General features: G+C 39.3%; 2 protein-coding genes across 2 annotated transcripts; one reads left to right on the top strand and one right to left on the bottom strand.

The window, feature by feature from the left end:
• Positions 1 to 529: 529 nt before the first annotated feature.
• Positions 530 to 9,754, top strand: zmp:0000001174 (retinoic acid-induced protein 2). The gene is made up of 2 exons (XM_067513296.1): positions 530 to 688; positions 5,583 to 9,754. The coding sequence occupies exon 2, from the start codon at positions 5,660 to 5,662 to the stop codon at positions 7,325 to 7,327; it is 1,668 nt and encodes a 555-aa protein (XP_067369397.1). The 5' UTR covers positions 530 to 688; positions 5,583 to 5,659; the 3' UTR covers positions 7,328 to 9,754.
• Positions 8,971 to 22,104, bottom strand: LOC137131684 (sex comb on midleg-like protein 2). The gene is made up of 15 exons (XM_067513295.1): positions 21,991 to 22,104; positions 20,162 to 20,271; positions 19,708 to 19,785; positions 19,215 to 19,285; positions 18,559 to 18,793; positions 17,660 to 17,748; positions 17,306 to 17,549; positions 15,551 to 15,816; positions 15,352 to 15,445; positions 15,034 to 15,237; positions 12,487 to 12,648; positions 12,278 to 12,406; positions 11,300 to 11,521; positions 11,050 to 11,207; positions 8,971 to 10,943 (listed from the first exon to the last, which is right to left on the bottom strand). The coding sequence occupies exons 2-15, from the start codon at positions 20,181 to 20,183 to the stop codon at positions 10,818 to 10,820; spliced, it is 2,100 nt and encodes a 699-aa protein (XP_067369396.1). The 5' UTR covers positions 20,184 to 20,271; positions 21,991 to 22,104; the 3' UTR covers positions 8,971 to 10,817.
• Between the last annotated feature and the right edge of the window lie 2,692 nt (positions 22,105 to 24,796).

The following is a 24,796-nucleotide window of genomic DNA, read 5'->3' as shown; positions in this document are numbered from 1 at the left end:
CCATTGAAACTCAAATAAATGTGAATGTGTTTATACATTTTCGTTGAAAACTTTATTCTCCCTTAAGTGTGAGCACATTATTTTACTGGCCTGTAGCAATATTTCACATTCGTGCCCGGTGCCCAAAATAATCCAACAATGCTTAAGAACAAGCGTGACATGTTTAAATAAGTCTGCAAAACAGAATGCAGGTTAAACTAGCATTTAGTTTTAAAAAGTGCCTTCATTTCCCTATAATAAGTACAAAATTAGACCATTTTTCCAGGAAACGTTTTGGCAATAATATGGAAATTACAGATCTGTAAAATAAATCGTTACCCGCACGATGGTACCACATGGCAAAATACAGAAATAAAAAAAAAACAGGTTTGCAGCAGTATGAATTATCTATTTTCTTTTTTTTTTTTAGTTTGCGATTATGTTGAACACCCTGTGATCTAATCTTATTACCGCTGACATTTGGTCTTGTTATTTTCTGCCCCCCCCCCCTCGTGCAGAGTAGGAGGACCCACCTACCGACGACGCTGCGTGCGCAGCTTCAGTCCGGAGTCGCTGCGACGGGACCGTGATGAGGAGAGAAACAGCAGCTTTATCTATTTATTTTCTGCTCTCACGCGTCTCATTCATCTATCGTTCGGACACGACGGGGCGCGAGCGCAGCTGCTAATGCTGCTCGTCGGCTTGAAAGGTGAGTAAAGGTTGCTGCTGGATTTAAAGGGAAGAATTTCATTAAAGGGAAAGGGATGAAACAGGGTGAGACGAGGCTTTTCTGTTTTTTTTTTCGTTGCTCACAAACCTGACGACAAACATTTATTGGTTTTGCTGGTGGATTCGCTGGGAATGATGTGTCTCGTGTCAGGCTCCGGGCTTTTAAACGGATTAACCCCCTTTTATCCCGGTCCACAGGCGATGTGCGCAGCTAGCTTGTGTCGGGAATAGCGCGCCGTCTGTCCTCGCCAGCTCCTTTTAAATATTCCCCAGTGGAAGACAAACTTTACAAATAGCAAGTCATGATTTTAGACGAGCTGCTCTCTATCATTTTATTACCGTCTTCATGGCCGCGCAGCCTCACGCGCCCTGAGCCGTGCGGAGACGTGCGCGTACACGGCGCACAGGCTCCCTGCTTTTCATGGCGCATATCTGTCTGCGAGAACAGTAAGGATGTCTGCGGGGAAACAGAAATGTCACCAGTGAAGAAAGAAGGAAAATATCCTCCGCTGAACTCGGGGCTTGTTGGCTTCCATAGCTTGGATAAACTGGTGTCCTGCCTCACGTGCAGTGACAGATCTGGGACTTAAACCATTTCAATAATGAAACCTTCTCATATGATTTCTAACTGTAATAGTCTTATTTCTGATTTTCAATGTTTAGATTTTCTACAAAGAATTTCCAAACCTCCAGCTTATTTTGTGCAGCCACCTATCTGACAATGAGTGCAATACAGCTTATAACAATACTGGACCATGTGGAGGAAGCCCTTAGTATGCATGTATATTAATGTGATTAAATGATTCTCAATGTGTGTGTGCGTGTGTGTGGGGGGGGTCTCATTGACAACCTTGATGAAATAGTGACTTATAGTTGGACAGTGATCACACAGACCAACATTTCCATTGTGTTGATCAGAAGTGGTAAAGTGTTCATCCTGTGTGACGGTTTCTGTGGCATGTAGGTGATGGGCTGGAGGGATGAATAAACGAGAATGTGCACTGAGCTAAGGGCAGCATGCATCAGTCTAAGGATGTGAAGCTCACGAATGAGGCTCCATGTGTGTCTCTCTAATTAGATGTAATTGACTGTTGGGGTGGAGGAGTGTCCAGGGCGATGGCCTTTAGCTCATCAGCCATGTTCCATCCCATCCCTGCTGCTTTGTTCCCTTTGGTTGAAAATCCAAGTCAAAGCCGGAACGAGGAAGAAGCAAAGAGAGAAAGTGCTGTGTGTAATGTATTTGGACTACAGTGCAGTTTACTGCAATTGAACTGAAGGCGTTGTTGTTTTCTCTGTGCTATTGACTTAGTATGGCGTACATTCCATCAATGAGGCAAGGAAATGTGGAAATCATTACAGTAACAGGGACAGGGGAGGGATTTCATTTGGCTCTCTGTTAGGTCTCTTCTTGCCTATTTGCTCAATTAGCTGTTACTGGCTAGTGAACACAAACCTCTTACAGATGATGTGTTGAGCATTCTGAACTCCTTTTACACGCGTAGCTGCTGGTCTTATCAGTGTTAGAATAATACTGTGCGTTCATCCTGCAAGGAGATTGCAGGTTTGTTTGTGTTGCATGTTTCCTACATTAGGTCATATATCATGAAGACTGCATTCAGCTGGTCTTATTTTTAACAGCCCAGTCTCCAAACTCTGTCATCATGTGGGAATGGGGTTTTAACGTGCTGGATGTGGAACAGAACATGTTTAAGCTAATCTGTTTTAACCCTACAATTGTCAATCCCTATTGTGTGCATGAATACAGCTTTATTCGGGTGCGTTCATGCTGTTAAAGGGGTGTTAGACTTATCAGGAGGAGCAGTTGGCAGTGCATGTTCTCTCTTTGCCCACAAGGCCTTGGGTTATTTAAGTTGGCTTTAACATAGGAGGTAAAGAGAAACGACATGGATTTTTCCATCAATAAGAGTCAATGATTCATTTATTGATGCCTATGTGACATTGGTTTTTGAACTTCCCTCTCTGATAACACAGAGACAAAACGGAGTCAGGGATATTTGTCACAGACAGACAATGTAGGAGGAAAGATCAGAGATGGACATGGTGTCTGTGTACTTTGGCTAACTCTGATTTCTGCTGGTTAAACTTCCTTCTTTGTTTGCAGAGTGGGACACTGTACTCACATGATTCAAGTCAAGAGGTGGTGAAGTACTGATTTGTAAACTGCTGTGCTTGCTGCAAGGGAGAGGGGGGTGGGGTGGGGTGGGGAGTGTTGGGCAAGAACATGTCAGCCTGGCTGTGATCACCTAATCCAAAGGGTCAGACTATTAGCTACCATAACACTTTATTTTTAAAATCTTCATTCAAGAACCTTAGACTTAAAGAAGAAAAGGCCATTTCATCCTGACTTGACTTTACTATCTGGGGTATTTCCTCAGTTTGTGGACAGCAGAGCTGAAACCATTGCAGTGTGTGTCTGTAGGCGAGTCGGTACCAAGAAAGACTTCTTTCATATTGGTCAGTGAGGGTTTATCGTGTCACAGACCTCCTGACCGTGTTATCAAGCAGGAAATGTCTTGCTGAAACTTCCTGGAATGCAAGTGAGACCAATACGGGCATCAAAACGGTGGAGAAATGCAATAGATAGAAATGCCCCATTTAAAACCCCAAATATAGCACATTATAACAAGTTTTCACAATTTCACACACAAAGAACAGAAAGGAAAAGCGAGGTACTAATGGTGAATAAAAAAATGATGTTTTGCACCATGTCAGACATATGTATGCCAATGCTTTTGCTTTGGTTTGTGTGTCAGCAATTTATCCAAGTACTTTTGTCTAGTTGAGAGCTCATGACAGAGGCCTATTACATGCTTATAAACTGCCATGTCCTTCCAGCTCATCGCTGAGAGAGCGGACGCCTTCATGTTTGAACCCTGAATGCCCAACAACTCTACACCATGTGGAGATAGGACAAGAAAGGAGGCACAGAAGCATTGAGGCATAAATACATTTTAAAATTTGTTCGCAGTGTTGTATTCCAGCGGTGCACACACACACTTCCCAGAGCTTTCCCGTCTGGTTGAAGAATCCTCCATGTAATTCATCAGAGCCCTAATACAATGTCTCATCTATGCTACAATATACAACCAGCCTGGGGGGGCTCTTCCTCACTGCTCACTGAGGCAACCCAACACCACATGAAGGCTGTACAGGGAAAAAAAAGTGTCACGCTTTTGCTAGAAAATGGGAACTGCATGTGTGCATTTAATTGAGTTTTTCACTTAAAAGCTGTGTCATACTTTTGAGGTTACTGAAAGTTCTCCCCCCTTCTCACGTCCTGAACATATTGTCTGATGTGCAACCATCATTATAAATAATTGACCTCGCTGACGTTGGACGCATTGTTTCTCCAGGCACCCAAGGGACGTTTTATCACTTGGGATTGATCAAGGTTGACAGCCAGTGCAGGCAGGACATGTGTTGTGTAGAGGTGTCATGTAGTGCAGAGGACAGAAAACACCCAGTTGGCTTGTAAAGGCTACAATAACAACTACTGGGATGGTGTTTTAGGATGATAAGTGCACAGATGGATGGTTGATCAGTTACTAACTAGATCTGCATCTCTGTGTAGCCTTTTTTTATCTGTGGATGTTGTTGCTTGACGCTCGTAGGTTGTGCAAATAAAAGGCTTCCCAGCCTTCAGCTGCAGAAGGCTCACTCCCCCTGGCTTAACCTCTTCAGCTGAAGCCTTAAACCAACAGGAGCTGTGTGAAGAAGGTGGAGGAGGGGAGTGATAGCTATATGGAAAAAGGAAAACACGAGGGCCACAATGGAGCCTGCTGCTCCATTCTATGACACTAATGTTTGGGAAGCATGTGAGGTGTTTTTGTGTTTTGGCCATCAAAGATAAGACAGAAGAACCACTTGGATATGTTTATGTTTTAATGATAAAGTGTTCATCATTCTGTCAGGCTGTATTGCCATTCGTTCTGTCATTTTCTGGAACAAATTAATGAATGAATCAGTTGGTCAAAAAAAATTCGAATGGTGATTGATTTCTTTCCAGATAATAGTCCAAATCAGACAGAGAAAAGCAGTGCATGCTTGCTTATATGACGTTTGAAACACAGAATGTCGATTAATTAAATACGTTTTCCAACAATTTTTTGGGTTGGTCAGTTGACTAAATAATTTGTTGACTATTTATTTCCATTAAATATGAGGTATTATGCTTGACAAAGATAATGTTATATTTCCACAGAAATATAAAAATCTTACTTCTATCATGTTTGTCTCTGTTGCTATCAACAAGGAGGCAATTGAAGTGATTCAGCTGAAAGTACTTTGCAACAACCAAACAGTCTAATTATTATTCTACTTATTCGTATTCTACTTTCCGTCTCCCGGCTGTGCTACATCAGTATATAGGCTCATATTCCCAGGTTCCTTTGGGCATTTGGTTAATTGTGGTGACATATATGCTAAATATCAGTAGTACGTCCAAATCATTAACTTTTTTATTTTTTATCAGGGACGAGCGTCATCTAAATCCGGTCTAGATTGCCTGGTTGTTTACCGCACAAGGAGACCCTGGCAATTGTGTTATAGCAAGCTATAACCAGCAAGAGACATCTCCACCTCTTTTGTTTGTCTTGTAACCATCCCCTCACATCTCGTCTAGTCCTGATTCATCTGGAGAGCCTTTAGAAATGTGTCTTGTTGCAATTATTAAATATAAAAACAAAACATCTTTTTAAAATATTTTTTTCAATATAATAGACACAACAAACACTAACCCTTCGAACGGCATCACTCAGAAGACACATTCCAGTGAATTCTATACTGTACACTTGTGTCAGATTGTCCACATTATGACAACGTCAGTATTAAACATCCTGTTTCCTGTGTTTCAGGGCTGCCTACAAGAATAATGGATGAGACCTGTCACTAGCACTTGATACAGATCTTGATTGACCCCTCAGGCTGAATTATGGAGGGCAGTGATGATGTGTCTGTCACCATTACTCAGCCCCAGACTGATGTGTGCAGCACTGGAGTGGGAGGAGGAGAAATCACCAGTAAAGTGGAGGATGGAGCAGCTTCACTCATTCCTGCTGATTCCTGTGACGGTAGCATGACAGGACTGAACAAAGGCGGACTCTCAAACCTGGTGGAGCCTCCTGCACCGTCAGTGGTGAATCCCAATACTGAAAGTGCGGGAGGCGTGGCGCTTAAAGTAGCCACAACTGTACTACACCCAGTGTGTCTGGGGGAGAGTCCGCTCATGCTACCTATTCACCTCCAGATGGCCGGAGCAGCCGGGCCTCAACTCGGCCAAATGGGGACGGCACCATACCTGATAACAAGCCAAAGCCCAGTTTCGCTTCCCCTGGTCTTGGATCAGCAGGTCCTCCAGCACATGAGTCCTTCTGTAATTCCCCAGTCCACTAACTGCCCTCAGTTGCCTCTGCAGAATAACGTCCTGTGTCCGAATCCTCTGACCTTAGGTTTTCCTCCAGCTGTGGACCAGAAATCAGCAGGACAAGTGCAGGATGCCAACCTGCTCTCTCTCCTGCAGAATCCAGCTTTTGCAGCCATCTTGCAGGACCTTTTCCCTTCCCAGGCGGGTTCATCAACCTGTCAGTCACCAGGGTCTACGTTCTTCCCACTCCCTCCCCTCACACCCCCCTACACCTCCCCTCTAGCCCCATTAGTTCCTCCTGCCACACTTCTAGTCCCTTACCCTGTCATCATTCCCCTGCCAGTGCCTCTGCCTATCCCTCTGCCCATCCCTATCCCGGTCCCTCAGAATGAGGACTCAAAGGGGAACGTGCCAAAACCAGTTTGCAGCGTGAGTAAAAGCACTCAGACTTCTCCAAAAGATACTACCTCTCCTTCATTGTCTTCAGGAAGATGCATGCCATCATTTCAGCCACAAAATGTGTCTCTGTCCTCGCTTCCTTTAGATGAAGGACAGGTTTTAGACCTTTCCGTCAGGGCATGTCCAGTTCAACCAAAACAGGAATATCCCAGCCCACAGCAGGACACTGTGCTTGACTTGTCAGTGCCTGGTGTGAGGAAAAAGTGTGTGCAGTCATGTAGTTCCAGTGGCTCTCCAGGACAAAACCGAGCACTCGCGTTCCAGTCCGGGCAGGACACTGGTGGTACGTCTTTGTCTCTTGGTGTTGAATGCACTCAGAGTTTAGATTCCAAGCTCCTGGGCAGTCTGGCTTCGCTGGAGTTCAGCCGACAGCACAAGTGGGTGGTTGACAGCAGTGCCAGTGGATCTAGCTCTCTGGGTCAGGAAGCATCTCTCAGCAGAGCGGGAAACCTGGAGATAGTCAGCACCTCACAGACGGCCAAGGTCATTGTCTCAGTGAAGGACGCCATCCCTGCCATCCTCTGCGGGAAGATTAAAGGCCTCTCAGGAGTCTCCACCAAGAACTTCTCCATCAAACGGGACAGCAGCCAGGGGACGTCTCTGCAGCAGCTGTACGGAGTGCCGTCTGCATCCCAGCGGGAGCAGCACGACCCCAACGACCATCTTAAAAAGGTCTCTAAAAACAGAGCCATCAAACTGAAGAAGGTCAGCTCACAGGAGATCCACTTCCTCCCCATTAAAAAGCAGAGACTTGCAGCGCTGCTTCCCAGGAAGTGAGAGTTCACAGAGGAGGGGGATTAATTGCTGGACCACTGTCTGTAATCCCTCCAGAGTGTGTAACATAAAACACATGTGGGGACATAATGTAATCAAACTCGTACACTTATATGTCCAATCAAAGTGCAGAGCTTGGCTCCAAATGTTGCTCCAACTGAGGCTCATCAGTGTCGGACAGGGTGACACAGAAGTCGAAATGTTTTCCATTGGAGCTTGTTGAAGTGCTTTTTGTAATGCACTACTCTGCTCCACAGTGTTATAATAAACCAGAGATGTCTTTTGTGTATGGCAGCTTAATGGGCTCTCCATGTGGCTTTGGAGATTGTCTTTCTAAATCGGAGATGTCGAAGAACTTTTTTGACTTTATAATTACAGAAAGGACACATGGGTTTCATTTTTTCCATTTTGGTCCATGGTTTGTTTCCAAATGTAATTTTTCTTTAAGTGCACTGAAAACCTAAATAAGATGATAGTTGAGGTTCTCACTGTTCTGGGCACAGCCGTATGAACTGGCAGGACGTGACTGAGACTGTTAAGACATGTCCCATCTTTGGAAATTCCCGTAGCCATCACTAGTTCACTGGATCGTAGGACTTTAGCTTGACAGGCTAATAATGACTTGGCAAGGCCGGAGCCACAGTTTCATTAAAATGAATGTTGGCAACAGCCGTCGGTCACAACAAAATACATTATTATTGTGTTTAACAACAGGGATGAAGGAATTTCTTTTCACTTTTAAACAACTTTCTACTGACCCTTCCAAACTGAAAGTGTTTCTGGAAAGAGCTATTTTTGGCCGAATTAGCCTCACAACAAATGTGGAAAACTTTATAACTCCCTTCTGTTTCCATTAACGTAATACAAACATCTAAGGGAACGTTTTATTATTAATTTCACCATGTACATTGACTTCAAATGTGAAAGGGAGCTGAAGTAGTAAAGATCAGCTTAGTCTGTTGTTAGAGTCAGTCCTGGTACCCCCTTCCCTGTCTGATCAAACATGTCAGTGTAAACATTCATTTTAAGTGGTTTGATGTCCTTTCTTGTTTCGTGGAGCCTTGTGTTTCTCTCCCCCATGAGTGCGATCTGAGTTGTGTGAGTGTATTGTCATGTGTCAGTTTATTTATCCTGTTGAGTGCACTTTGTCATAGTTTAGTTGAAAACGTTGCAGGGTGTTCTTCCTATTCTGCAAAGATTGTATTGCCTCTTTTATGAAAATTTTTGAATTGCAGGCCAAGAACTAATAACAGCCATATGCAGACTGGTTGAACAGAGGAAGAACGGAAAATACCTAAAGCGCTACTTTTTACCAGTTCTTTATTTATATTGATGTACTTTAGCAGCCCCAGTACATCTTATACTCATGTCTGCAGCACATTCAGCAGAGGTTGGCTGTGCAGGATTTCACCCTAATTTATTCATTGTACAACTTTAATTTATACAATCTGTATATATACTGGATGGTTAGTTAGTCAAAGTGTGACTGAATATTTAAAACTCTGCTTCCTTGGTGACACTCACTCTCCCGAAGCACTTTTTGCTTCTGAAAAATGTCTTGAAATGTGCTGACAGTTAAATGTTTGCTTACTGTACGGTATGTGTGCTTTTTCTATGGAAGTGAAGTAAAATCTCAACAACCTCAATTTAATTGTCTGCCCTTTGCATAAAGGAAGTCCATTTTTATTACAAAGGAGTTATCTCATGTCAGAGCTCAGTCAAGCAAAGATTTTTCAAGAGGTTTTCTGAAAAGAAACCAGTATAAAAATATAAAATTAAGCCAGCAAAGTCAGATTGCTGTTTTTAACAGTCATTTGTATATTTTATGTCACAAACACAAGCATGTCTTATTTATCATGTTTAAGAAGTTTGGTTATAAAATGAAAGAATTCAGCATATTTACTCCGTGCTGTAAAAACCTGCTGACTCAAATTAATTAGCCAGTAAAAACACAAACACATCCTGTTGTTTTTGGAAGGTTTATAAAAACGAAAAAAAGAAAATACACCATATCATAAACTGATATTGTTTATGTGGTGTGACATAAAAGACGAGTGACTTTTTGCAACACATATTTTTCAAGTAAGAAGATGCAAAAAAAGGGAAATCGACAGCACTTCGATCCTGTGTTGAATATCATATGGCACAAGTCTTAAAATTGAGGAAAGGAATAACAGGGAAATTCCGTTAGGTATATTATAAACAGTATGCTACAAAAGCCTGTACTAACAAAGATCACATAAACCTGAGAAATGTCAGATAAAGCAAGGCAGAGTCTAATACTGGGAGTATTTAAACTAAAAGCGTTGCAGTAAGTATTAAAAGCAGAATGGAATTCATGTGAAATATTCACCCCATCTCTTTTTTACCTTCACATTTCTAACTTATGTATACGATTTCCTTAAAATATTAAAGATTCTACAAAATGTACATTCTGTTGCTGATATTCATGGTTAAACCCATAAAACTGTACACATCTGTTTTCATTGCTAACAGTGATTGTAACGGTCAAAAGTGACAACACTGAGGTCACAGGCAGATAAATGAGCTTACATGACTATGACTGAAACAAAACTTTACATCAAAACCAAACATAGAAAGCCCTTCGAAATGTCATACTTGCACTTCCTTAACAATCTTTCCACTGATATTGATTCTCCCATAAACTTCTCTGAGCTTGAGATACAAACGGTTTCATTGATAACTGCATGGCAATTAGCAAGAGGCAATACATCGGCCTACCAAGACACGATAATACATCTTGGCCCACAATGGGTCATGACCCTGCAGGACACTCGTGGAAAAAGGTGAGCTTCAATTCAAAATGGCAGAGTAAAACACGATCCATAGCGTGATACTGACAATTTTCATCCAAATGAATACATCTGTTTAACGTTGTGTGAAAGACGTGGAATGCACTAACATTAGCATTCTTAGTTTAGGCAAACACGTGAAGAGTGAAAACAGCTAAACAACAGCAAAGACGAGAGTGTCCAAAGGAAGAACATTTGATTGAGTTTTTTTCAGTATACCAACCCTTCCTTATTAACTGGAAATTCAACAATAAAAAGAACCTTATATAAGAAGAAACATTCTCCATCTTTGGGGATCCAAAATCAGGATCAAAAGGTTTTTTATCTTTGTAAAAAAAAAAAAAAAAAGAAGAAGAAGAAAAAAGTGTGTGCACATGTGCTATGCAATGTAAACACTACAGGGATTATTTTCCTTTGGAATTTCAAAAAGTCAATCGTGTCTGTTAGACTTGAACAACTTGTCGTTCACCGATGAGGGGATGAGGTAATGTGTCAGCACTGCACGGCACACTGTCTCCACTCTGGAAGTCGGGATGAAGCTGTAACTATTCAGTCCCTCGAGTTGGAGTCTAGAGTAACAAGTAACCCCCTGCATGCCCCATTGAGTCAGTGTCTCATGCTGGCTCTTTCGGGGCTTATTGCTCATGGGTCTGCCAGGAACATTGCTGTCCTGGCTCCTGTTATGGTTTGCCTTGTTTCAGCCTGTCGATGTGGTGGCATAACTTTAGTGCAGGCCCAAGTTTTAACCCCATGTACTTCATAATCATGTCGCTCCGTAGCAGCATCAGGGCTTTTCCATCAATCTCCTGGGAAAACAAATGATGTGACTTGTTATGTAAAGAAAATCTATAGAGGCAAATGCAAAAGCTGATACCACACTGTATAATATTGTTATAATATATGTTAACATACATGTTTTCTGAATAGTTCAGCATGTGGACCTAATGCTGTGGGGTCGGCATCCCTTACAAACTGCATCACTTCTTCAATCGTCCAGGAGGAAGGGTTTTTACTGGGCTGGCTCTCCCGGTCAGATGCTGGAACCTCAGGTCCTGTAGTGGAGCTGGCTGCTGCCAAAGCAGAGAAGAAACATTTAGCACAAGAGGCATAAGTGCGTGTTTCTATAGAAAACTCACCAATCTTCCTTAGATTCGTCCTGTACCTTCAACTCGTCTAAGAGGCTGAGTGGAGCTGAGGTCTGCAACGTTAGAGGAGAGGCGACGCATAGGTGTGCTGTTGCCAGGATGGTAGTGGCTGCTGGGCTGGGAGTGATACTCTGAGGAGCTTCGCACTGTTTGTGGCCGGGGGGTCATGGAATTGGAAGCTGAGTCCATGTAGCGCTGCTCCTTTATTAGGCCATTCTCCTCGTGGGGCAGGGTCTCTGCTGGAAAGAGGAAAAAACAAGTGACATTCAAATATCTTTTTTTAAATTGCATCATAAAAAAGGCCCCATAAATAGAACATGCATGTACAGTCAGCATTCATGTTCAACATCAAAAACCTGTTACAGACCTGATAAAAAGATGTTTGATACATGAGGTACTATAACAGTGCACTGCATTACTGACATCTAACGGGAACACTACTGAATATTAAAGAAATAAACAGAACATTTTTAAGTACAGCCCCATTATGTCAGCACTCTCTCAGTGTCAAATTGTGTGGTCTTGTTCATTTGTACAGAATTTATGCACATTCCTGCAAGTAAAACTAACATCTGTGCTGCATTATTTACTATTTTATAACAAATTATTTATTGGAATGCTCATAACTACCGAATAAATTAAGCAAATTATTATTTTTTGACTGCACAAATGTTTACAAAAATTGTGAAAACTATTCTCCTGTGTACACACATAAATATGCATCTGGAGCTACTGCAAGAAAATCAAGGGGGAAACAGTCCGTGACTTGACTTTAATACTGAGATGTTTGACTCCTCTTCCACACTCAAGGTAACAACTTTGAGGCAAATATAATCAAAAGGTTTAGATGCACTGAGGACAAAATTGACAGAAATAAGCACTTTAAAAGTTTTAAAAATCCAATTTTCTCCATTTGTGTGAATTGCAATCATGAATAGGCACAAAATAAAAGTAAGGAGGAAATGTCTAAGTATAAAGAACAAACTGAGCTGCACCTTCTGAAGGGTGGGCTTCAGTACGTAAATGTTTAGGAGACAGAGGGGCGGCATAAGATGGAGACAACCCAGAGAGACTTCGTTTGTTTCCTCGAAGCAGAGAAGGAGCGTCCAACATCTCTTCTTTCACTGGAACACAGAAACAAGGAGTAAGTGATTGTTACAAAAGCAGTCTGGGAGCAATCTCAGTGTTATTAGGTAGAATCTACCTGACTTGGTCCTGTCATAAGCTGTGTAGTGGCTGAACGGTTGGCTGCTGAACAGGTTGTCACATTGCAGGTGACGACACATAGTCTCCAAGAAACGCAGCACAAAGGAAGCACTGGAAGCGGAAGGTAGTTTGACCATACGAACTCCACCGTCTGTTCTCACTGGGATGAAAGATAACATGTTTTATGACTAGGGCTGCAATTTGAGTTTTTCCATTATGTGCAGTTTTACTTACTTTTCATAGTCAACATATAATCTACATGCACAGTCATGTGCAAAAGTTAGTACTCCCCTTTTAATTCTAGGTTTTTGGGGTAAAAACATGAAATTATCTGATCATAGCAGGTCTTAGTATAAGGCAAATATAATCTCAGACACAACAACAAAATAAAGAAATAAATGTGGGCTACTTAATACTAGAATTACCTTACTGCTTCCATAGGATTTGAGAAAGGAAATTGCAGCCAGGTGCATAAGCCCTTAATCAAATGATCATCAGCACATCTGCAGAGCTCTATTAAAGCTTTGGCAGTCATTGCATTCAGGTGTGTGTTAACACAAGGCCAAGAGGGTAAAGACATAAGCAATGGCCTTAAAGAAGCAATTGTTACTGAACATCAATCTGTAAAGGGTATAAAACCCTTCCGTAACAACTTGGAGTTACAGAAATGTGTTACATGTTAAAGTCTAAGACAGTACGATTAGAAGAAGACTGAACGAGTATGGTCTGTTTGGAAGGGTTGCCAGGAGAAAGCACATTGTGTGTAAAAAGAACATGAAAGCACAAATAAGGTTCACGAAACTGCAGCTGAACAAACCACAGGATTTCTAGAATAATGTCCTTTGGACATATGAGACTAAAGTTAAGTTTTGGTCTTAGTGCCCAGTGCCATGTTTGGCCAAAACAAACACAGCGTATCATTAGAAACACTGAGCGAATGCCCGAAACCTCCTGACCTGAAGTAATGTTGCAAAGAAGAATGGGCCAGAATTCTTCCACAAAGATGACAGACACTGATAAAGTCATACAGGAAACTATTACTTCAGCTAAAGGTGGATATGCAAGCTACTGAATCACAGGGGGGTACTTACTATGGCCCACATGTTTTTTTTTCTTTTTAGCTTCGTATTTGTTAACTAAATAATGCAAACATCAGGTTGATGTTTACTGGCGGCCCATGCTGAACTCTGGGAGATGACATTCATCATTTTATATACGCAGAAGCATTACATTTTTCTGGACACCTATGAAGCGGTGAAGATATTTCATTACTCTCCTTCAACTGTTTTTTTTTTTGTTTAGTTTTTCTTGTCCTTTCAGACTTATCCCGTGAGTTCAGGGTCACCACAGCGGATCATTGTCTGTATGTTGATTTGTCACAGTTTTTACGCCGGATGCCCTTCCTGACGCAACCCTCCCCAATCTCTACCAGGCTTGGACCGGCACTGCACAGCTGGGGAGGGGAATGGGCTGTTAGGGGTTCAGTGTCTTGCCCAGAGACACGACATATAGCTGGGACTCAACTGTTTTGCATGTACTAACTGACAATACATAAATGCATCATTTTGTAGATGTTTTGTTCTTGCCAAGGCCAAAATGAATCCTTTGGCACCGGTTTAAACACTGAATTAATGTGGAATTGAAATTCAAGGAAACAGTGTTGTTGATTGGTTGATTGGTCTAATAAACACATGACACATGATGATTAGCCACAATGTTACCAGCAACCAGTTGTTTTAATATGAAAATCTATGTTTTTTTTATGAAAATATTATGAACTAATAGGACTGTTTTTTAAAATCGATATTAAAATTTAACAAAAGGGAATGAAAAGCAGCAATTAAAGTTACAATAATAACAGACGTGTTCCTACAGGCTTTATATGCCAAAATCTGCCCTCCCCCACCTGCAGAGGAGGTGAAGAAAGAAGACGACACAAAGAAGTTTAACTGCAGAGCTGCTAACCTAGTTAAAATGGCCTCAGCAGAAGCAACAAAAATCTACCTTTTACAACTACAGCTGTGGAATCAGATACCACCAGCCAGTACATTATTGGTGTTTGTCGAGTCTATGGACTCATGTTTATTCACCAAACTTGGATTATGAGAATCCTTTTATAAATTGTTTGTCTAGGATGCCAAACATGGCAATACATTATCTTATCCTGGGGGGGGTGGGGGGTGGGTGACTTTAATTGCACTGTAATTGCACTGATATGTGGATAGATATGTATTTGTTCTATTTCTGGATTAATTAATTAATTAAAATACAGTTTAAAAAAACAAAAAAACACTTCCGTTAAGGCAACCTCCAAATGCTACTTGGGACCACTGAGCAAGGTATCAGCTGACGTGTATCTGTGGCAAAGTGTGTAAAGAATCACTTTAAACAAAGTTGGGATAAAAACTATTACTATTATTGCTCTATCAATCATCTGTGACCAAAATGACTTGACTCCTGGTTCCTCTGTTGTTTTGGTGTTGAAACCTTAATATAAAATAATTAATAATTAATATACTAACTACAAGTGTGTGTGTTTTGCTACCTCTGACAACTTCTCCTCCTCCTGAATGAGTATGCAGAGCACCGAGCAGGACTTTAGGTTGGTATGCACAGTCTATACATGACTGGACAACCTGCTGGAGCACAGTATTCACTGGCCCTGGGCCAAAGTGGTCTGGCAGATGCTGCATCTGCTTCCTGTCCAGGTGGAGACCACAGTTTCCATGTTTGTTCACATACACACACACTGTAACAACACAAGAAACATCATGAACAGGTTATCCAGTCTAATGATGGCTTTTATTTAGTGCAGAAAATTAAAAAAGCTAATTTTAGGAAACAAGTGGCAGCTAATGGTTACCTGTTGAAACCACAGAGTTGAGGCTTGGAGGGCTTTCTTGTGGAATCTGGATGCTGGGCAGCTGTGCTGGGCTCTGGAGAATCTTGGATTTTCTCTAAATAAAAATAAACATTAATTTTAAGACAACTTTCCATTAGCGATTAAGAGGTAAAAAGATTCCATAAAATGGTTAAATAACTGAGTTTCAGCTGGGTCTCACCTTGCTTCCAGGTTTGGGGCCTCTCTTTTTGTGGGGTCGGGGTACCAGCTGTGTGTTTTCAGGTATGGTTCCGTTCTGTGCAGCTGCTGCTTCTGCCACCGCTTTAAGCAAAGCCAGAGTCTCACTCTTGGGTCGCCGGCCTCTTACCCCCTTCCTGACAGGCAAAGGGGGCAGTGGGTTGGGAAGTCTGTAGGGGGACTGCATGGAACGCCTGCTGGGCTTGGAGGGCGACACTGGGAGAATCTGTAGGTGTTTTGGAAGGGTAACTGTGAAAACAGGATAAATGCAGTAAATGAAAATGTGCACTTGACCAAAATGAATCATCTGAATATGATGTTATGACATCATAAAGGCTAAATCACGAATAGAAAACTAAGAATCACAGTCTCATCATGCAATGAATTGTCTCTAAAATGGCTCTAATATTTGAAAAGAAAACTGACAGTTTCAGTCTTTGCACCCAAATGTACTGTATATACTATGCATGCTGGTTTTTGTCTACACTTACCAAAAAAAGGCAGTGCTCTATCTCAGTGACAGTGAATATATTTTATATGTCTGAACAGTCAAGGTTCCCTAACAATTCCCACACATTTAGTAAAGAGCCAAATAAAAAATCGTAAATTAATTTTTCAAAACTCACCATCCACTCAAAACAAAGCCCAAACTGACAAAAACGCAGAGTTCACAGAATGACCAGCAACAGAAAAGGATATGTACACTTCTCATATATCTCCTCCAAACCTTTTGGATCCCATAAATAAGTAGTAAATTTCAAAAGAAATTTAAGTAAATTGTAGTGTAGCAGCAGCTGTATTTGTGGCTGGCAATCTTTTTCTCTCTATCCAGAGTCTTATACACAAACTTAGCTCAGCAAATGTCAGAGCAGCTTTTGTGTAAACATATTTTTCCATGTAAACAGGTATGATGTGAAGAACATAAATCCTCCTTCCCTCTTCCTTCCCCTGCACTGAAACACACCAACAGGACACTGTTGACACTACAAAGTTTCACATGCAAAATCCTGTGTCTCCTGCAGGCTGAATACTCACAGCTATTCCATTTCTTAAAGTCACTGCTATTTATCAGAAGGACCGCATTATAAACACAATGTAAAACTTGTTACTAAGCAACCAAACTTTTTTTAGCTGTGCTGCCACTGTGAGGCGTTTAGATATAATAAATCTGTATCTATTTAGATCGACTAATTAAGGGAGGTTTGACTTAAAGGAAAATACCCATTTCTAAAATGTGTGTCTTAACTCTCTGAGCTCTCAGAACACTGCCCCATGATTAAGCTCTACTGACTTTCCCCAGGTTAACTTACTGAATTCCATATGTAGTACAATTTAAAGTTAGTGACAAACAGAGCTCTAACAATTCCTTAAAACTTTTGTTTAAGATGCTGGCTCTAAAACAACAATTGTACCAAAACCACCATCAACAATCCAACTGCAGTCATCAAATGTACTGTAAATGTAGACTGAAATGATGCATTCTTCTAGAACATGTGCAGCACCTGTTAGAGATTAAGCTGTGTATATTCTGCTTTGCCAGACTAAGCAACAAGAGCAGATGATTAATACTAATCGTGTTTATATTTTTCTGGCTGTGGGTGCAATTTCCTGGCTGTAGAGTGGGAGGGACACTTCATGTACATGAGTGTGAAGGAAGCACTGATTACAAAAAACAGCATTTGCTATACACCACACTGTTAATGCAGACCTGTACTGCCACCTACAGGCTAACACTTACCACTATTGCCTGGGGGTTGGAGGCTGTGCTTAGTTAAGGAACACCAGCCCACAGGAAAGATGTCTCGGGAGTCATACTTGCACCAGTAATCAAATGCACCCCGCCACCCATCGAACATGATAAAGACCTCATCACCCTTCACTTCCCCAATGGTGGCAGGACAGATGAGGTATGGGTTCTTCTTGTCCACAGCCTCCAGTTTCATGCCTGCCTTAAAGTTGTTCTGGGGAGGACTCGGAGGTTCCTGAAAAAAAGTTCAATATTGTCATTGGAACAAATTTTAAATACATGCACCACTAAAACTGTATGACATACAATTCATTTAAAGTTTCAAAGCTTCCTTAAGCAAAGTACCTTTTTAAAGGCTAATGCTGGTGCCATCTCTGCTCCATTTAAGGTTCTCAGCAGAAACATGGGCCAAGAAGATGCATTCATCCGAAATCCTGGATCAGAACATTTAAAAACAAAACTAGTATTAACACATCACATGTAATGTTGGGTAATTTGCATTACTGCAAAAGAAAAACCTTTGGCATTATTGTCTTTTTGCTTACTACAATGCAGCAGGGAATCCATCACTGTGGGGTCTGTTGTTTTCACAAATTTGTCACAATTATGAAGTTTGCTTTTGGACCACTACAAACTCTACTTAAGTCAAAGATAATTAAATTCCACCACTGTTATAGTAGGGCTTTAACAAATATCCCATATCGTGTTGTGTGCATTTGCAAAAATGAAATGCTAAGCACTTTTGATTAAAGAACACACCTTTTCTGTGTCATTTAATATCTTGCTGTTTTGATTTTTCAAGATTTATTTCAAGAATATAAAAACATGTTTCCTACAACTTTGTTTCCTTCATATCTTTGATAGAATACATTACAGTAAAATATCACAAATGTTTTCAGTTTAGTCTTATTAGTTTACTAGTTCATCTTCTGTTGTTGCAAACTTTTAGAACTGTTTCTGTAGATAGGTAAAACTAAGCGCAATTCACAACATTATTATTATTACTACTATTATTATTATCATTATGACTTTTGTCTTCTGTACATTATTTTATAATTATTGCTGGTATACAGCTTTTTAAATACATTTTTGCCTAACCAGTATATAAGGAAGCAACCTTTCGTTTCTGCTATTTCAGTAAAAGCAAAACTTTCAGCTAAAAGGAAAACCATTTGAGCGACAAAGCATCCATAGTGCATTTTCTTTTTGAAAATGTTTTTTCTAGTTAAAACTGACTGTCCTACCCAGTGGTGGCTGCAGCATGTCGCCATTCTTCTCACAGGTGCCAATAGGCTGGATATCAGAGGAGTCAACAAGTCTCCAGAAGTCATTGCTGTTGTCACTTCCATCCAGACGGAGACGCAGACGAACCCCAGTTAAGCCCATAACTGTGGCAATACAAACGGAGGTGGAATTGCGTGGGTCGTGGGCTTCAAGTTTCATTCCCACCTTGAAGTCATTGGAGGGTGGAACTCTAGCCTGCAGATGTCAGGTCAGTGTTAGAAGACCTGATATTATAGCTGATATTATAGGACAACAAAAAAAAAAAAACACTACACAAATAATTACTAAATTTATCATGTTTAAATAATGTCACCAAATTGTTTAATATTTGTCAGAAATTTTGGCAAAACATTACTAATTACAAGACAGAGTTTTAAAGAATAACAGTGGCGTTAGTTTAAAGTGTCTGTGATTTGCTAATCGTTACCAATAACAATGACAAAACATGCCATTTCAATTTAGAATAACCACAGCAGATTGTCCAAAAGAAAGAAAGAATGAAAGACAAAGAAAGAAAGACGGAAAGAATCTTTCAAGTTCTTTTTCTAATGACGTACAATTTACTTAAACTCACATTAAAGAATGAACTGGCCCTGACAAATCTAAGAGGACATACCTGACGAAAACAGCTTGGTGGAGCTGGTATAGATGACGTTTCTTTTAGATATTCCTCCCAGCTGAAGGCATCTAAAAACAAATTGTAAAAAAGTATGTTTGGAAGTTTAAAAAAATGAATGCAACCTATTGATATTTACATATTATGCAGTTAACACAGAGAAGTATGCTACAGCCTCACGTCCTGCTACCTGTAAATGAATACTGAGATTTCAATAAAAAAGTAATCCTAGACACAGTACAAGCCTGTCTTAGCTCTGTCAGTCTTGGCTGGATTTTTTATGATTCATTACTAATTATAATTATTATTATGTTTTATTTCATTATAAAACATGAGTTTTAGCTTTTTAGAAAGACAGAAAGACTGTTACTGAGTAAATGCTTGAAGTATATACAGCAAACCTTTGAATGTGTAAATTGAAAAGCTAATCAGCTCTTCTAATGATGCTGTGAGTCTAACAGAATAACCCAAACATAATCAAACAAAAGTTCACCTTTTGTCGTTGTGGCAGGGGTTGTACCTGTTGGTGGAACTGTTCTCCCTGGTTTCTCTTTTTTGCCATCTTTCTGATCTGAAAATTATACAGAAATTGTATGAAAATACAAAATACAAACTTTTGTCTAGAACAAAACTCTAATAGGGCTTTGGTTAATTTATCTATGCCGCCTTTCCTCACGTAATTAAACATTTTCTCTTGAGATAGAGCAAAAACTCTTCTGAAAACATTGTCCAGCATTTTTAAATAATTAATATTTTTAATGCATAGAACATTGCAATTACATCATGATTACATTTAAAGTGTATACATTTTTTGGAACAACACTGTTAAAACACCTGAAAACACCTGTGTAACTGTGCAAATGGGATAACATTAATATAAGGTGAAAAATCCATAAATCAGATTTATTGTATTTTGAAAAGATCATCAATAGTTTCATATGTCTTACCTTTTAGTGGAGTTTTTCCCATGGTGATTGATGACCAAAAGCAATAATTTGATGACAATCAAGGTGCAGAATCCTGACCCAGTGCGCCTCTGTGCCTTTGTAGTTTTGACCTGGAAACATCAATGGTAAAAACATTATTATGGATTTTTGCATACACAAATACACAACATAGCTGTAAAAGATTTTTTTAGTTTGTTTACATAAAGCATAATCAAAATGACACATTTGGTCAAAAGCCCCACTATACAAATGCTCTAATGATTTATACGTCTGACATTTTCAGAATTATTCAAAAATCCCCTTTGCATGTATTCAAATTAAATGTCACTACTAGCAGCAAAACATTATGACAACCAAGTTGATAGTTTTCTTAAATACTGAGTGTACTAATGTGTACCTTATATTAGGAATCAACGTGGTCAGATACATTACAGCAGTCACAGTACATACTAGTGTTGTAACTGATAATACAATTATTGAGAGATCAACTAAAAATAATAATAAATAGATTATGTACCATTAATTGATTCTTGAACTATTATCCCTTACTACACAATATATCAACAAAAATGCCCATCACAGTTACCCACAGCTCAGTAATTCAGCATACTTGTTTAGCCTGATAAATACTCCAAAGCAAAACACATTTGCATTTACAATGATCTAAACACAGATAGACAAGAAATCTCTATATTTCAAATGTTTGGGGTTTTTGCTTGATAAAATGATCAATTTCTATTACAGCTGATGATCCCGTGTTGATCATCCACTAGGAATTTTAGCCCTAGCAACAACAACTAGTAGTTTAGTGTTCCAAAAATGGACCCTCCCACGGAGGCAGCAAAACTAGAACAGGGTAGTTTTTTGATAAAGTTCAACGCTGTAAAGACAGGACCGAGAAAGTCCATGTGACCTTGTATTCAAGTTTGTGCACATTTGCTAAATATTTCCAGATTTCTGTAATATGCAACTGACAAATTCAAACCCGAGAGACTTACGAATTAGTCAGTTACCTCCTCGGTATTGTCATCGGGTGAAAACAAAACAAAAACAAAACAAAAAGCCAGGACTGCGCGTCGCTAGTTCAATCCCCGTTTACAGTGAAAACACAGGCTAACTCGTTGCCATTGGCGGTGGGAAAAGCCATGTTGGAGGACGAACGTTATCAACTATATTGAGGCCAACGTTGCCAAATTAACGTTTACGTATGTAACACAACGTGATTAGGCTATTACTTACAATACCTAAGGTTACAACTTAATCAAAATGTTCAATTATAGAGAGCAACATTTTCAAATACTTGATAATGTTTTTCTCCCCACCATAAAATTAACCTAACGTTAAAGTTACGTATTAACGTTTACCATTAGCTGTCTGTTATGTCACTCCACATCAGCCTTTTAATGTTGATACCAGCTAGCTACATGTCGAGGGAGGGTTTATATATCTATAAATAAACCCTATATATATATATATATATATATATATATATATATATATATATATATATATATATATATATATATATATAAACACAGCCTTTTTCATATCTTGTGTCTTTGCCCTCGGGCTCGTATGTCCTATGCAATATTAACGTTCTGCGGTTTCAGGTAATAGTCTGGGCCCAATGTTGACAACTAGGACTGTTTCATTTGCTAGCCACTGGTGCTGGCTAATAACTAGGTTGGCTAACCTTAGCGTTATCGTTAACCCTCTAAGAGCAGTTTCTTTCATATTGCCAAGGCGAATTTACAACCAACCAGCGTCGTGTAGCTTCAACCAACATTCTTCCGAAACTGTATATTATCTACAATGTAGAACTAACTTACAGGTGCCGTCCTTTTTCGACTGAAGATCCACTTTTCTCTATTCGTCAGCTGCCATTTTTTCACAAATGTAGTGTATGCTTACACGCATGTAATTTATGCCAAAGATAGTGTGTAGCTGCAAGCTAGTACAAGCACGGAAGGGACACGGACTGGATTCGGTGGATGTAGTTCAGAAGGCCAATAAGCGCTTGTGCTACTCACATTCATAGCCAATGAAGTGAAGGTTTACTCATTTCATCCAATCGGCGTCGGGGCTACCTGGTCTCTAATTTGGGACTCCAGAAAGTACACTAGTACTCCATCTTACTTTTACTTCCTCTTTACAGGGTCTTTCTCATACTGCTGAGGTTCACAACTGACCTAAGATGTGGGTAAATTCCAGAAAAAACATGGAAACAATATAGCACGTATCCCTGAAATATATAAGATATACCCGTCACTAAAACTGTAACAATGAAAACCCCGCTGAATATACAAAGTAAGACAAAAGGCGGTAATGCGAGGGGAAATAACGTACTGCATAACTATGTAACACACGTTATATCATTGTAATTAAAGTAAATAGTTGATGTTAACAGATAACGCTACGTATGATGTTAAACATGCTAAAGATGATAAACAATGACATTAAAAATAAGAATAATAAAATAGGATAATACAAATTATAATCAAAAATAATTTCAAGCATGTTAATATTAAAATTATTTCACATAGAAAAGGCTTAACAAAACTCAAACCCAACGTCAACTGCCAATTTCTATGAATGTAAGTTAAGTGGAATTGTTTTCATTTACTATAAGGTCGCAGTGCGTCATTACGTTAGCCGGAGTTAAACATGACTCAGAATCACTATCCCCAGGCGTTTTTCAAACTCTGCTATTTTCCCCCACCCACATTATTCCCATAAAGACTAGAATGTTTAATCACATCGTAACTGTCACCATTCAAACACGTTCTGATTATGATTTTTTTTTAAACGAACCTTGTTGTTGGGGATTCCTGCAAAAATTATTTTTGCAATTTGCACATGGTAATAGCAAAGTATCTATCGTTTATGAAACTATGGGGAAAGCAGGGTAATTGTCTGTAGATTACAATATTTTCATTTGTAGTTTTCATTAATGATATTTAACACCACAATTCAGAGGCAGCTTATGTTTTACATCAATAACTTATCTAACAGATATAACATAGTCTAACAGTGGATGCTAATGATCTAAGACAAACAAAAGGTATGAACTAACAGTAAGAAAAACTTCTCCATTAATTACAAAGGTAAATTGATTAATGTTATAAATGTATATATTACAGTATATTGTTAATATCTCCAAACATGCAAAGGGCATTTTTTCATTTGTCATATTCCATAAAATATTTTTTACAAAATCCATTGCGATGTCATTTCTAATAGCAGATTTTAATATAGCAAATTCTGCTTAAATAATTCTCTACCAGCACTGGTGATGTTGTAGTTGTTCATTTTCACTGGTTCTGCAATTTCCTTTGTTTCTTCCCCAGAATCTGCAGCCAGCTGTTATACAATAGTTTTGCCTTCACAGCTGAAGTCACACAATATGTATATTTAGGAACATCAGTGATTTTATAGTTCCTATTTCAGAGTGCATGTTTCGTGATGTAAGAAACAAACAAACAATAGCGTAAATATATCATTTATTTTCTACGTTTATTTGTAATTAGCTAAATATAACAAATCATTACTGCTGTTCATTAACAATAATGTTAACATGATAATTGGTATTTAGTCAAAAGTACATTTGTCATAGAGGAAGCATTTGTTTGGCAGAAAAAAATAATTATTAAACCAAGTAATATTAAGTCTCGTGTTTTTGTGATTTCTGATATTACAAATCAGCTAACAGGTGAAAACATGTTATTTGAACTGTAGATAACTTTAAGTGGAATTAAAAGTCAAAGCAAATTGGTTTTATATTTGTTATTACTAGGGGACTGTTTGGTGCCAACTGAGTATATATTTGTCATTTAACAAAGTGTGATGACTTACTTTATTAATAGGTTACTATTACTGTTAATGTACATGCAAGCGATGCAGCTTATATATAATACAGAATTTAAATTTCGTGAGAATAATGATTTGAATGTCCCCTGAATTCTTTGTGTCTGTGTCCTTATGGATAAGTAATGATGATACATTTCCCCTAAGGGGGATTATAAAGGGGATTATAAAGAATATTTTAATGTATTCTATTCCTGAATGATGAGTAAATATATTATTTACATCCTGCATGCATGATGAGGTATGGAAATATCACCTGATAAGGTGCAGAAGTTAAAATCTTCAACAATGATTTCTGAGACTGAGATTTTAAGTTTTTATTTTACTTCATGCTGACAGACTAATGAAAGAACTGCAAGAACAACTGTGTGATAGTTCATCTCATTAATGACATCTCTAACAGAGAGATTTTAAAAATAGCCACTTGCTGTGCTGTGCTTTTATTATGATCACAGATACGTGGTTATAATAATGGTTACGATTGTAATGGAGAGTGTGTTAGTGAAGATGTAGTTAGTCATATTTGGTGCAAAGATCCAATGAATAATAATGTCATGTAACTCATAAGGATGTAATTAATTGAGTACCAAAATAAAACTTTCTAATATAACATATTCTGGGGGACAATTATACATTACATACTATGCAAATAATGTTCCTCCTGAAGCAAACCCAATGTAACTCAAGTCTTTAATATTTGCAGCTGATCACGGTGGCTGTTTTTGGTTCGCCCTGTGGGTGGCAGCATGGTTTCATGATGGCACAAAAATC

Source organism: Channa argus, chromosome 8 (assembly GCF_033026475.1).
Source record: "Channa argus isolate prfri chromosome 8, Channa argus male v1.0, whole genome shotgun sequence".
Lineage (NCBI taxonomy): Eukaryota > Metazoa > Chordata > Actinopteri > Anabantiformes > Channidae > Channa > Channa argus.
This window is presented reverse-complemented; position numbering and strand designations above follow the sequence as displayed.